The sequence below is a fragment of the Muntiacus reevesi genome, chromosome 4 (assembly GCF_963930625.1).
Source record: "Muntiacus reevesi chromosome 4, mMunRee1.1, whole genome shotgun sequence".
Taxonomy (NCBI): domain Eukaryota; kingdom Metazoa; phylum Chordata; class Mammalia; order Artiodactyla; family Cervidae; genus Muntiacus; species Muntiacus reevesi.
Window position 1 is genome coordinate 159,941,758 of NC_089252.1, and position 13,682 is coordinate 159,955,439.

The 13,682-nt window shown below is 35.3% G+C and overlaps 1 protein-coding gene and 1 pseudogene across 3 annotated transcripts in view; one reads left to right on the forward strand and one right to left on the reverse strand.

The window, feature by feature from the left end:
• Positions 1–2,037: 2,037 nt before the first annotated feature.
• RAP1B (RAP1B, member of RAS oncogene family) overlaps positions 2,038–13,682 on the reverse strand; it is a 43,772-nt gene continuing 32,127 nt past the window's right edge. For all 3 annotated transcript variants that reach the window (XM_065934674.1, XM_065934675.1, XM_065934676.1), the window contains exons 2-8: positions 11,801–11,882; positions 10,748–10,816; positions 9,467–9,523; positions 8,486–8,626; positions 6,153–6,296; positions 5,403–5,519; positions 2,038–3,283 (exon numbers count right to left, since the gene is read on the reverse strand). In XM_065934674.1, the coding sequence (XP_065790746.1) occupies positions 5,433–5,519; positions 6,153–6,296; positions 8,486–8,626; positions 9,467–9,523; positions 10,748–10,816; positions 11,801–11,857 (555 nt within the window). In that variant the 5' untranslated portion in view covers positions 11,858–11,882 and the 3' untranslated portion in view covers positions 2,038–3,283; positions 5,403–5,432. The remainder of the gene's footprint in view (positions 3,284–5,402; positions 5,520–6,152; positions 6,297–8,485; positions 8,627–9,466; positions 9,524–10,747; positions 10,817–11,800; positions 11,883–13,682) is intronic.
• LOC136167233 (ATP synthase membrane subunit K, mitochondrial pseudogene) lies at positions 6,540–6,918 on the forward strand (annotated as a pseudogene).

The following is a 13,682-nucleotide window of genomic DNA, read 5'->3' on the forward strand; positions in this document are numbered from 1 at the left end:
GAAATTTAAAACATGGTTTTTACACTTTTTAGAAAAAAGTGAAATACCACTGTTTTCTCCAAAAACTTAAACCTTTCTCCAAGTATCCTTGGGGACATGAAAAAAGAACTCGAGTTTTTTGACTTTAGGTTTTTTTTTTTTCCATTTAAGCACCAGAAAGTCCATGATTTGCATTCCTAAGCTGCAGTTATTTTGTATGGGAGACAATGGTGCATTTGCCAACCCCCAGCCCTATTTCTGTTAGCAAGATATAAAATAAGAAACAACGCAAATACTAACCTGGAGGATGACACTGGCCAAGTACTTCGCTCTCTTTGTGCATGCATGCTAAGTCGCTTCAGTTGTGTCTGACTGTGAATCCATGGACTGTAGCCTACCAGGCTCCTCTGTCCATGGGTTCTCCAGGTAACAATACTGGAGTGGGTTGCCATGTCCTTCTCCAGGGGATCTTCCCAACCCAGGGATCGAACCCACATCTCTTACGTTGCAGAGTTTTTACCACTAGCACCACCTGGGTAGCCCCTTTAAAGCCTATGAAATAGATGTTACTAACATTCCCATTTTACAGATAAAGCAACTGAGGAACCTACCCAGGCTTACATGCTAGGAGGTGGCAGAGGAGGGATTAGAAATCCAGGAAATATGGTTCTGGAGCCCATGTTCTTATTCACTATAGTAAACCGTCCACTCTGTATCCCTAACCCATATCTGTAATTAATGTACTGGTTCCCATCAGACCAACAGTTCTCAACTGGGGCAATCTTGCCCTTCAATACCCATCTCCCTCTTCCCTGAATCTAACTTAAGGACACCTGGCAATATCTGGAGATAATTCTGGTCGTTTCAACCTGGGGGTGGCATTACATCCAGTGGGTAGAGTCTAGAGATGGTGCTAAAAATCCCATAATGTGAGCGGAAAACTCATTATCTAGCACATAGCATTTACAGTGCTGAGGCTAAAACACCCTAAACGGAGTATAAATTCTAGGGGGGCAGGGTTCTAAGTTGACCTTGGTTGCTGCTCTATTTTCGGATATAGAAATTACTTAAGTTCATCTGTTGAGTATTTATCTGTTTTTAAGAGCCTAGAATTCAGCCTGGCACATAGCTGGTAGGCAACAAACATTTATTAACGTAACTGAATTAATGGTGGTGCCCCCAAAAAGGACCAAAGAGATGTAACAGGACATAACAAATTGAAGTGATTTCAATGCTCCACAATGCCACTTTTTTCAGATTTAATTTTCTCCCAAAGACTATAAATAAAAACAGTTCTGCCAAAACAAGTGTGTTAAGTGCGGTTTCTGAGAGAACAACATTTTTTTCTTTAGATACACTGAACCTTTAAATACATGGAACTCTGTGAGTTTAATATGTAAGGAATAAGATTTCTTTCTTTTTAAAATAAAAGCTTCTAAATGTCTCATTCAAATACCAAGTATCTAAGGGATTAACAGACATCCCTAAATTAGATGGTATTACTAATTAACTGCTGATATTCTCCAGTGGCTGGAAAATATTTTGAGAAAGTTTAAGATTCATTTACAGATTTCAAAAAAGAACGGAATTACAGCACATCTGAGGCAAAGACCCATTATATAAAAAGTAGTACTTGAGTCCACTTCATTAAAAGATTTTTATAACCATAAGTGTAACTGCATCCTATAGTTTAAAAAAAAATCCTTAAGTGAAACACCTGCTGAAGTATTTTCAATTCTTCCTCCTATACCTCAAAGAGCTACCGAACACTACCCAGAAGGCTACGTTCGTAAGCAATATTGCTTGATTCACAGAACTCTTTCCAAAGGAAAAATTCAAAAGATGGTTATGTGGATATTCAACCAATACTAAGAAAAATACCTGACATTTTCCTCTCATCATTTCTGTAATTAATAAATGAGTTTGGCTTGCCCAAACATTAAATTATGGAACCACACTATGCAAAATGCACCTATCACATTTAAAAAGAAGTTAGACCCATATTTATTTAACTAGCACTGTTAAACATTACACAGAACACATTCAAGTGGCAAGTAATTATAATGCAAGCCCTTGCATGGCAATCCAAATTTATTCAACTACTGATGCTAAGTTATACAAAATTGCACCACTTTAATTAAGGCTTTTAGTTTACATTTGGCCACCTCAAAAGTAGTTGTAACATTAGGTTGGTCAATTTAAATACTGTGGCTCCCTGTTGGATAGACACACAATCTTTACACCCAAACGTTAATGCATACAAAGCAACAAGGCATTGTTAAATAAAACAGCAATAGTTACTGCAACTTAGGCCTTGTGACCAATTACACATGATTAAAATTACTTCCCACATTCACATCCACAGTACTCTTCCACCATTTAACATCTCAACCAAAACGTTACACATAGGAAACAATCACTAACAGGCAAAAATACTAAACCTGTATATTTGGTATTGCAAATACACTTATGCATGAGCAAGCAGGGGATTCACAGTGAGAATCTACAGCTGCAGAAGCCTGAAAATGATTTACAAAAATTGTTAAATCATTAAAAAATTGTTTGAAAATATACACTTCTTGTTGTAGACCCCCACTGTACACACAACTATAAACATTGTTCCCTATGTAAACAAAAAAGGAAACATATAATAAAAGATTTGAAAAGTCTGGACATTTCCTTCCCAACAGATATTAAAGGCAACGTCTTTAATCTAAGACATTATACCAAAAGGACTATCATATTTTAAAGACAAGATCACTGTCTCCACAGGTTTTTTAAAAATTAAAAAAACTATATAGCTGTGTTAATCAAAGCGCTTATTTGTACAATACAATGATAATGACCTTGAATTTCTTAAAAAAAATTACAATAAGCTACAAGTATCAAAGAAGCAAAGTTATCTGGAGTAGTCTATATAGGAGCTCTTTGGACTTTCTTTTATTATGCTAAAATAGTGGTGCTTTTAGGATTTACATTATTGTACTCTCCAATACAAAGTATGGGGTGTGTTAAAGTATACAGTACACCATTTTCATACATGTACAACATTGGTGGATGAAAAATGTCTCTTAGCAGTAATACTGGATTGTAGCCTCTGGTTTTACCAGCTGCATACACTAGGACTATTATATAAGTAAAAATCTCTCTGTGATACTGGAAAGTGATTAGAATGTGCAAACTGATGTAGTAGTTTTCATCCGCCTCTTAAAGGGTACCACCACAGAAAGTCCATTTAAGATGTTGGTAGGTTTAACAAAGTTGGAATGCTGGCACTGTTGAATTGGGCAACAGTTCTTCAGACCTGTCAAAAGGAGAAAATTAATTGAAAACACAGACAGTAAATAGCATACTAAAGATCAAAAGGACATATTAAGACAACAGTTAGAAATAAATATAATACAGCTTCCTATTCTCATCATTACATTATGACCATGTACTATGATTCACAGCAAAGCACGGGTAGACACATTCTGCTGCCTCCCTGAAAGCCACTCAAATGAAAGCTGAATGTTCTTAAATGCAAATTTCTTTGTATTACTTCCCAAAGATTAAAAGCAGGAAAACTAAAAACAAGAACAAAACACCATATTAAAATTTTACATCAAGTCAACTTGACTAGAATCAAACAGGCAGCAATACTAACAAAATGGCTGGTCTGTAAGAGTGTTTATAATCCTAGAATTACATCATGAGTACAGAATGCACATCTAACCAAGCTCTCCAAGACTTTTCTTCCCTACTCTTCCAGTAAGTGGCTAAAAACCTGGTGCAGAGAAGTCAATAAAATAAATTTATTTCATGAAGGCTCTCTACAGTTGACAGATATATATTTTTTAATTCTATAAAACAGATCCTACTTAAGAAATGCCAGAAAAGGCTGTTATTACACTAAAATCTTATCTAATTAAACTTAAAAGGGTAAAATCAGAATTTATCAGTCTGTCATTTATTTATTTACTTTGGATGATTTTCTGTACATATGCCTGGGCTAAAAAAACACTTCCTTTTTATATTGGTTTTCTGGGAATCAGACTCGCTCCAGAATGTTTGTTAATATAGATGTGGCTGATGAAATACTTTCCACAAATGCTTTGAACTTTAAGCCCTCGTTTAGAGACTGAATGAGTTTCCTAAGTTTTCTAAATCTTAGCAGACCGACTGGAGCAAACTGGAAAGGACAGATGGCAGTGTGAGCTCAGGCACAAGTGTGCCGTTAAGAATGGGCAAGTGGCTGGAAAGGAGAGGAAATAAAAAATGAAAAGTTGTATCTCTAAGCGGAAAGTCACTAAGTGGAGAGTAGGGACAAAACTCCAGAAAACTACAGAAACAGAGTACTATGGTTGTACAGGGTCATTTACTATGGGAAGAAGCAGAGCTAGTAACATCCAAAGTTTCCAAGGATAAGAATACAGTAAAAAAAAAAAAAAAAAAAAAAAGGCTTAATGATATTTGGCAAACAGCAGCTAACAGATGAGGGTTTACCACGTGCCAGGTACTGAACTAACTGCTTTGCAAGTATTAACTCATTTGCTATAACTATTTTCAAAAACTCTGTTATAGTGATGTTTGCTCAATTTTCCTTTGCTGTCTCATCTCAAGGTTGTATCTGTGGTTCTCTCTGCCCGGGAACTCTTCACCCTCTAATTTCTACTTATCCATCAGATTTCAACTTAGATGCTCTCACTCTGAGACTTTCCCTGAATCCACAGTTCACATCTGACTGGTTTGATACCCCAATTAAATACTCTTGATAATACCCATAATAGCATAGTGACTAATTATGGACTTTGGGAATCAGTTCACAGTTCAAATTCTGAGCCATGTACTCAGATCATTAGATTCAATTCTGACTCTGCTGTTCACTAACTATAGGGCTTGAACAATCTTTCTGTGCCTCAGTTCACTCATCTGTAATATGGGAATTATAATAATTCTGCCACACAGAATTGTTGTGAAAATTCAACTAACATAGAGGCAGTACTTTGTCTGGTACATGATGTCAGGGGTTTTAATTATCAGTACCATGCTGCATTTATTCCGCCAGCAACATTTATAATATTTTGCAATGGTTTGTCTGACTTTTACACTAGACCTTAATTAGGTTAAGGTAACAAAGAGGAAAGCAGAGAAGATTGGTTTTGATCATCACTATGTTGTCAGCACAAACCAGTGACCCACTGAGATGTGAGTATATACTGGATAAACTCATCTAGAATACTTATGTGGAATACCTTACTTCTGATGATCATATGTAAGTGAAATAATTATTTCAATTACTAGGATATCATATTAACTCCTAAGAAGTAACCATTTGTTTTCTACAACAGAAAATTCTATACTTATTTTTTTGACCTTTAATAAAGTTGAGGTTTAAAATTAGAGGAAACAAACAAAACAGAAGAGAAGATAAATTAACATACCTGGCTCAGAGCTACAATGTGTTTAATATATTAAAGCAGCTGACATGACGACTTTTTGCGGGCCTTCCCAGGCACTGGAGTTTTTCTGTTAATTTGTCGCACTAGGTCATAAAAGATCTGCAAACATTTATTAATTTTTTTTAATTTGCAGGGAAAACCCCCCAAACTACAAGTGAAAGAGTACAATGAAAAAACTGAACTTTCCGTAACTCTTCTCCAAAAAGCAAATATTCTGTTCATTTAAGGAATAAGAGTAAAGCCAGGTATTCTTGTAACTGTCAAGTGCTTTTCTGTTTATTTTCTGGGAGGGCTGACATCATTCTCCTTAAAGTAAATACTAAGTAGCTGCAGAAACCTTAGTTTAGTCAGAACACTTACCATCATCCGAAGAGAACAATCCTTTACTTTTCTTTGACTTTATGTATTCTTATTCTACAACATAATTTTAAGTTCCTTGAAGGCAGGAGCCAGACATGCCTTCTTGAATTTGTTTTCATCTTTTACATAACATTGTTCATACATCTGAAGATTAAATGTCTTCCCCACCCTTAATCTTTTCCATCTAATCTTACTTCATTTTACGGTAAATTCTACTGTACCACCAGTGTTTAATAAAGAGGCTCAAATAGTATTATTCCTTGTTAGCATGCTAATTAACATAGTTAACTTGGGGTTGTGTTAATACACACTCATTATTTTCCATTAATTCTGAATGCTAAATTCCAAATCAAGAGTTCTAGTACACCATACCTCATTAACATTTATTTTTGATTTTGCAGAGGATTCTAAGAATGCACAGTTGTTCCATTGTCTTGCTAGATTTTGACCTTGTTCCTTTCCTACAACTCTTTCATCTTCCAAGTCACACTTATTACCAACCAGAATCATTGGAACCTAAATGGGTAAAAACAAATAAGTAAACAAATATGCTACATAAATTCAAATCAAAATTCTAAGAGTCAACCATAAGGATTAGTTTTTATATTATGCCAGAGAAAAACACTAAATTAATAACGTGTACTAAAACTGACAGTTAAATATAAAAGCATTAATAATTAACTTAAGAACTTCTCACATACATTTTTTAGAAAACAAGCTATGATCTACTTATAAAAGAGGGAGGGAACACTTCAGGCCCATTTAACGTCTGAGGGGGAGGTGCTGTCTTCCGGCGGGGTCGAGGGGCAGCAGCGTACGGTGAAGGACATAGGCTGTGGAGTTTGAACCCCTTGAAAGATTGAAAACATGGCAGGTCCAGAAGCTGATGCCCAGTTCCATTTCACTGGTATCAAAAAATATTTCAACTCTTACACTCTCACAGGGAGAATGAATTATGCGCTGGCCACATATGGAAGTATTGCTTTGATAGTCTTATACTTCAAGTTAAGGTCTAAAAAAACTCCAGCTGTGAAAGCAACATAAACAGATTCTGAACTGCACATTATCTGTTAAGTTCCCATGCCTGAAGAAGCTAATGTCAACTCATCATGTGATACTCAGTTTGTACAATAAATTATGAACTTGGAAAAAAAGTAATAAAAAAAATAAAAATAAAAGAGGGAGGAAAAACCATGAAAATTGTATCAAAACGGACTTTTATTTTAGGCACCCCATGCAGCATGCAGAATCTTAGCTCCCTGATCAGGGACTGAAGCCATGTCCTTGTAGTGGAAGCACAGACTTAATCACTGGACTGCCAGGAAAGTCCCTCACAAACGGACTAATTATAGTAAGAAAACACAAAACTTATTTTTAAAAAGAAAATGCAAAAGGAAATACCATAAAAAGTCAATATATTCCAAAATTTTAAAGTGTTACTCCAAAGGACACAAATCAATTTCAGATTTTCTGGTTTCTTAACAAGTATTTATCATAGATCATTCTCAGTTTCATAACACAAAAAAGGAGAAATTTAGAAGGTAGATAAAATTCAAGGTAGAATTTTTAGCTTTTCATATAGTCTATATTAAAAGCCAAAAATTAAAATCACCTTAATTTACTAAAAATCTAGACCATATTAATCATGTTTTTGGACACTACAGGGAAAAATAATCCTTATTCTGTAAAATTCCTATTAATCCTTTAGAGATTGGTTCTCCAAAGAAGTTCTGGAAAAAATCCAAACTAGAAAATCAAGATTTGTGACTTTTTAAGGAACAGATATATAGTAGTATACTAATAAATACCTGTTTAATGTAACTATAGTAGTTACCAGAGACACTGATAAACAGCTTTTCCAACTGAAGTTGCTTTAAGTATGTTAAGGTCCCCCAAAGTCCTCCTGCTTCAGAAGTCCAGGAAATGAGGATATTTCTAATAGGTGCTCCCAAGCTCTCAAAATATTTGCTATAATTAAACTATACATAGTACAGTGGTTCTTAAAAGTGTGATGCCCAGACCAGCAGCACCAATACCATCTGGAAATATGTTAAAAATGCAAATTCCTAAATCCTATTCCAGACCTACTGAATTAGAAACTCTGGGAGTGGGACCTGGCAATCTGTTTTAACTAGCTTTACAGGTGATTCTGATGCAAGATGAATTTATATATATAGCATGATGAGGAATTTAAAAAATCCTTTTGAAGTTTCCTACAGGGTTAAACTCCATTATGGTGTACTCAGAAGGGGCATGCTACTTAGCATTAGAATTGAATATATTTGTTGGCTTTCTTGTACCTTGTGTCATAGTTGCTTGAGATATGTTCACATGTTGTTCTCTTATTAAAAAGGCTCTTAAATCTACCAGAACGTGATCTGTTCTATTAGTAATATTTGCCACCAACACCTCTCCTCCTTCTCCACCAAACTCAAGATTTAAAAATATGAAGGGAAAAAAATAGGAAGGGTATAAATTTTATTTTACACAGGAGGAAGGTATTTTTACATTACATATAGTGTTACATCACTTTTTACATTATATACAGTTAAAGGTACGTTTTTCCCTTTCAAAGAAAAAGCTTTTGAAAAACAAACTTCTCAAAATAGATGAAGTTTAAACTGGATTTAAATTCAAACTTTTAAACCGGATATCACTATAATAAGGGTTTGAAAGAAAATATATTTATTATGAAGCCAGCTTACATCATCCGTGTCTTTAACTCGAAGGATCTGTTCTCTCAGATCTTGTAAATCATTAAATGTGGACTGTGCTGTGATGGAATAAACTAACGCAAAGCCTTGTCCATTTTTCATGTACAAATCCCTCATTGCTGTGAATTGTTCCTACAGTTGAAAGAAAGAATCATTAAAAAAAAATGTTTTGACAGTTAATTTGACAATTTTCAAAGTCTATAATTAGAGCTCAAAGAATGTAGTAGTGTTATGTAACATCTCTTAAAACTGTAGTCCATGGCTATTTGAAAAATTGGTATTTCAAGAAATAAGTGTTTTATTTAAAAATAATACACCAGAGCAGATTCATGTGCAGTAAATGCACTCAAGTGGAAATGTCTCATCTTTTTTCAAGACACCATACGGAAGGCACCCAAATCAAATCGCCACGTTACTCACAGCTAGCTCACAATGCTCCAGTTCTCCAAGGTCCACCAGCAAGTTACCTACATGGTGCCATTTCCCCACACTTTTCCTCCTTCGCTAGACTGTAAGCTTTTGAGTGTAAGAATACAAGCCACGACACGTATCAGGTACTCAAACATTAGATGAATGAATACCACACATCCAGAGTAAATCTTCCCTTCACCTTCAGATACCATCAGATCTAGCTGTTCTGTAAATATATTGAAGGATGAAAGATACTATTCAAAATACTTCACACAGTCACTGAGGAATCTCAGGTATTTCCCACATTATTTAATATATGGAAATACAGTCTAACTTGCTTTAAAAGTACTAGTGAAGCTATGAAAACTTTCATACAAATTTTCTACTTATTTCTTCAGTAAATGACCCATGCACACAAGAAAAGAACTCAAGAAGATAAGGAAGACAGCTTTAGGATTTAATGCAAGCCTTACTTTAAATAATGTCTGTCTGTAAGAATACTAGCATTTATAGGTCAACAGCGCACAAGCTGTGCATACACTTTGGTACTGTTGTACATACCGTTCCTGCAGTATCCAAGATTTCAAGCATACACTGCTGTGCATCTACTTCAACTTGCTAGGGGGGAAATTAAGGTAGATCTTCATTTTTTTTCCTGTATATAAGACTACTTTAATACGTATAATATTAATACAATATTTAAAACAGACATAGATTATAGCAACTTTGATCCTAATCTCAAGTAATACATACTTTAACAAAACAGGAGAAAAAAATAGCTGGATAATGAAGGTCTACTGATCCTCAAACTGCATTAAGTGTAAAAACTGTGAGTTCTCAATTTAATATAAGGGTATCTACAAGATATACAAGATCCAACCTCAATGTGAATCACTCAGCACTTAATTCTAGAGAGGAAATAATTTCAAATCAGCTCAAAATACTTTTATTTAATGTAATAATAGTTCCAATAATATCAGAAGTAACTATATATATCAATTCTGCCATACTTTAGATATACTTTCCCTTTGCTTACAACCACATCCCCTTCACTATATTAGAACAAAATTTTTGGTAGCAAGGAAGGAGAGCTATCAAATAAAATTACATATCCCTGTTACCCTTTAAACCTAACATTTCCTAGGAAAAAAAGATACAAATGCGGAAAAAAGGGTAATGCTGCCTCAGAGCTGGGGTCCAGAAAGGGTTCCTAGTCTTGGCAGACAGTGGACACAAAAGAGGAATGGAAATGCAGTGTCTGCAGTGCAGCAGGGTCCAGGCTGGCTGCTTTAAAGCGGCGGATAATCTTCTCCCTTCTAAATTAAACATGTCTGCATATTAAGTTTTATTGTCACATGTTATATAAAAATGAACATAGAAATAAACTTTTCTACTATTACGAGCAGTGGAACTTTCTCAAGGAGTTGTAAATAGGAAGGTTAGGGAGACTTTTATACTTACATCTTTATATGAAAAGCAGGGAGCCTGAGAGTATTCAGTCTTTGGGAGGCAGAAATGGGGGAGAAACATGGAACTACCACCTGAAATGGATGTCTCAACTCTAAAGTCAAATTGCAACAAATTACAACTTGGGGGTCAGTGTAAACTTAAAATTCTTCGTGAGCAAAACAGAGAGATAAAGCAAGAGTGATGAGATTCTTGTAAGATGGTAAACATGCAATGCCAGGAAATAATCAGATGTGAGTCCTCCCCACTAATTTTATAAATTAACTCTGCTCCTCATCCTATACTCTACAGACAACATTTAATATTTATTAAGCTAAAACCAAGAATTTATGTTTACATTAAAGTTGAAAGCAAAGGCCTTCTAAAGTAACATACCTTTCTATAAGAATCTTCTATCGTAGGATCATATTTTTCAACAAAAATTCCTTGAACAAACTGTACAGTCTGAAAAAAATTAACGTACCATTATACTCCCTCAAAAAGAACAAATTCAAGCCTGCACATTCAAAAACATTAATTTCACATAAGTAGTTATATGACTGATTAAAAAAACAGCCACAACTACCTTCAAATGTAGTATTTGGTGGGAAAATTACTTCAGAAAGCTTTTTTAAAAAATTAATAATCATAACATTCCTTGTTGGGTAGGTCTAAATTTAGAGCTCATTATATTTAAAAATTGTTAAATGGTTCCTATTTCAGTTTTAGGGCTTAAATGCGAATTTTAGTTAGAAAGTGGCTAATTATTTGGTGAACACACACATGTGCACACTCACAATGCCTCCCCATCACTTTGGATATATTTACAAATGAAAATGCAGTTCACACTCCACTGTACACACTTCTCAGTTTGATCCAAGCAAGTCAAATTCTGTGCTGGGTGTTCATGTGACAAATAAGTGGCAAAGTAAGATGGTCAGTCTATCTTAAGGTGGGGCTTTGCTAAACTCTGAACTATTCACCAAGTTACTTCCCGTAAGTTACTCCCCTTCCTAACTACCACTGTCAAGTTGTGTCTTCTTTCTTAACTATTTCTTGATATAAAAAACACAGTGGGACAGTCAAAGGTAAACTTTGAAAAAAGTTTTAAAAATAAAGTTATTTAATTTTTGTAACATAAAATTTATATTTTAAGCCAACTCACAACTGAAATCGACCAAAATTTATTTCTATCTTGCTCTGAAATGCAGAGACATAGATTTGTATGTGCTCAAGTCCAAACTGTATTCTGGTCTGGAACCCATGTTCCAGAGAGAATATGATCTACCCAGATAGAACTAAAAGTTGACTAGATTACAAAAATAATATTATATTACTTCTAAAATTAATGAGATTTCACCTTAACAAAAAATAAGCAAAACCTAATGCTCAACAGAAAAAGAACATGTCTTAAGAGTGAATAGCTTGGGTACAGTTAGAATGTCTTACCAGAGCAGATTTTCCAACGCCTCCCGAGCCAAGAACGACTAGCTTATACTCACGCATGGTGCAAATTTGTAAAAGCTAGTACCTTATTAAGAAAAAAAAAAGAAAGAATTCTTAAGTAATATCTTTGCATTCATGTGCTTCTTATATAAACAAAACATTCAAGCATTTATTTAAAATGACTACTATACCATACTAAGATGGAGCATTTCATAAACAAACTTACTAAAGGATGCTACTGGTAGGGCTCTTTATAAAACATCAGAAGAAAGAAATTGCAGAATTCTAGACATGATTCTTAGCTCTATCCTATATTCAGTTACTATAAAATACTTACTCTATCCAGAAAAAAGGGGGGGGGGGACTGAAAAACTGCATGAAGGGGTATTCTATCAGCGAAAAGATGGCAGTGATACACGTTATTTATTTCCTTTTCTAAACCACCTGCAATCCTGAATCACAACTAGTTGAGGTACAAGTACAAGGATATGTCCAATGGATAGCAAATAAAATTCCTGCCCTCAACTGAGCTAACTTTCTGGTAAAGATGAACAGGATAGAGGAGGGATTTGCAAACAAATCCAACTCCCTGTTTTTGTACATAAAGCTTCATTGAAATACAGCCACATCCATTCATTTGTGTATTGTCTGTGGCTGCTGTCTTGTAATGGCAGAATTAAGTCCTTATAACAGAAGCTATCTGGTCCACAGAGTCTAAAATATTTACTATTAACATGAAGCATTCACAGAAAAAACTTGCTGGCCTCTGAGATACATACATGGTAAATGAGTTAGCAGAGAAAACTGACCAAATATCTATTACTGAAGTTGGTGTGTGCGTGTGTGAGAGAGAAGGTTGAGGGCGGTGTGTGGATGGGGTGGCACAGAGACTGAAAACAGTCAGGAATCAAAAGTTAAATCTCAAGAACATGAGTGTCCAGACTGATAAAAGTCTCCTCAATGTTCAGTTATGATGAAACAGGGGAAATCAAATAAACATAAAACCCAAAAGAAACAATCCATACCAAGGCTCATCATTTTAAAATTTCAGCTTACTACTGAGAGAGAAAGAAGATCCTGAAAGTTTCCAGGATGGGGAATAACGTGAGAATATAAAGCTCCCACATTTCTAGAAAAAAAATAATTTGCCAGTGGCTATGGTACAGAAGTAGCCACCAGACCAGGCTTTAAATACTCTTCAATCAAGAGATGACAGTTCTTTACTTATAGTAACACAATACCACGACTGGTCTGAACACATTTAACCCACCGATAACCATTTACTTTAGTGAATATGCTTCTGTGACCAGTCTATTATTGTTAGCCTCTTACTTCTGGAAAGTCAGTCTATTAGAATGGACTCACTTTGACATATTTCTTTGTATTAAACCTCTTTATATGTTCTTTCCTTCTAGTCCATACTCTTGGAAGAAATCCTGTGTTTTATCTATCTGGTAGCTCAGATGGTAAAAGAATCTCCCAGCAAAGAAGGAGACCCAGAAGACCTGGGTTTGATCCCTAGGTTGGGAAGATCCCCCGGAGAAGGAAGTGGCAATCCACTCCAGTATTCTTGCCTGGAGAATTTCATGGACAGAGGAGCCTGGAAAGGGGCTACAGTCCACGGAGTTGCCAAAGGGTCGGACACGACTGAGCAACTAACACTACTACTATATGCCATCCTTATTTCTCCTTAGGATGCCGTGTTTAACACCAAGGATGACTTTTCAAAAATTCCTCCTTCACTTGTGACTTTAAATACATGAATCACTTACTGTATTTTTCTCCATTCCTTAATTGGGGGTTGGGGGGTGCGGTTTGGAAGAGACCAAATTAAAAAAACACCAAAAGAGTCAGTTGCTAACTTTCCCACTTACTAGTTCCTATA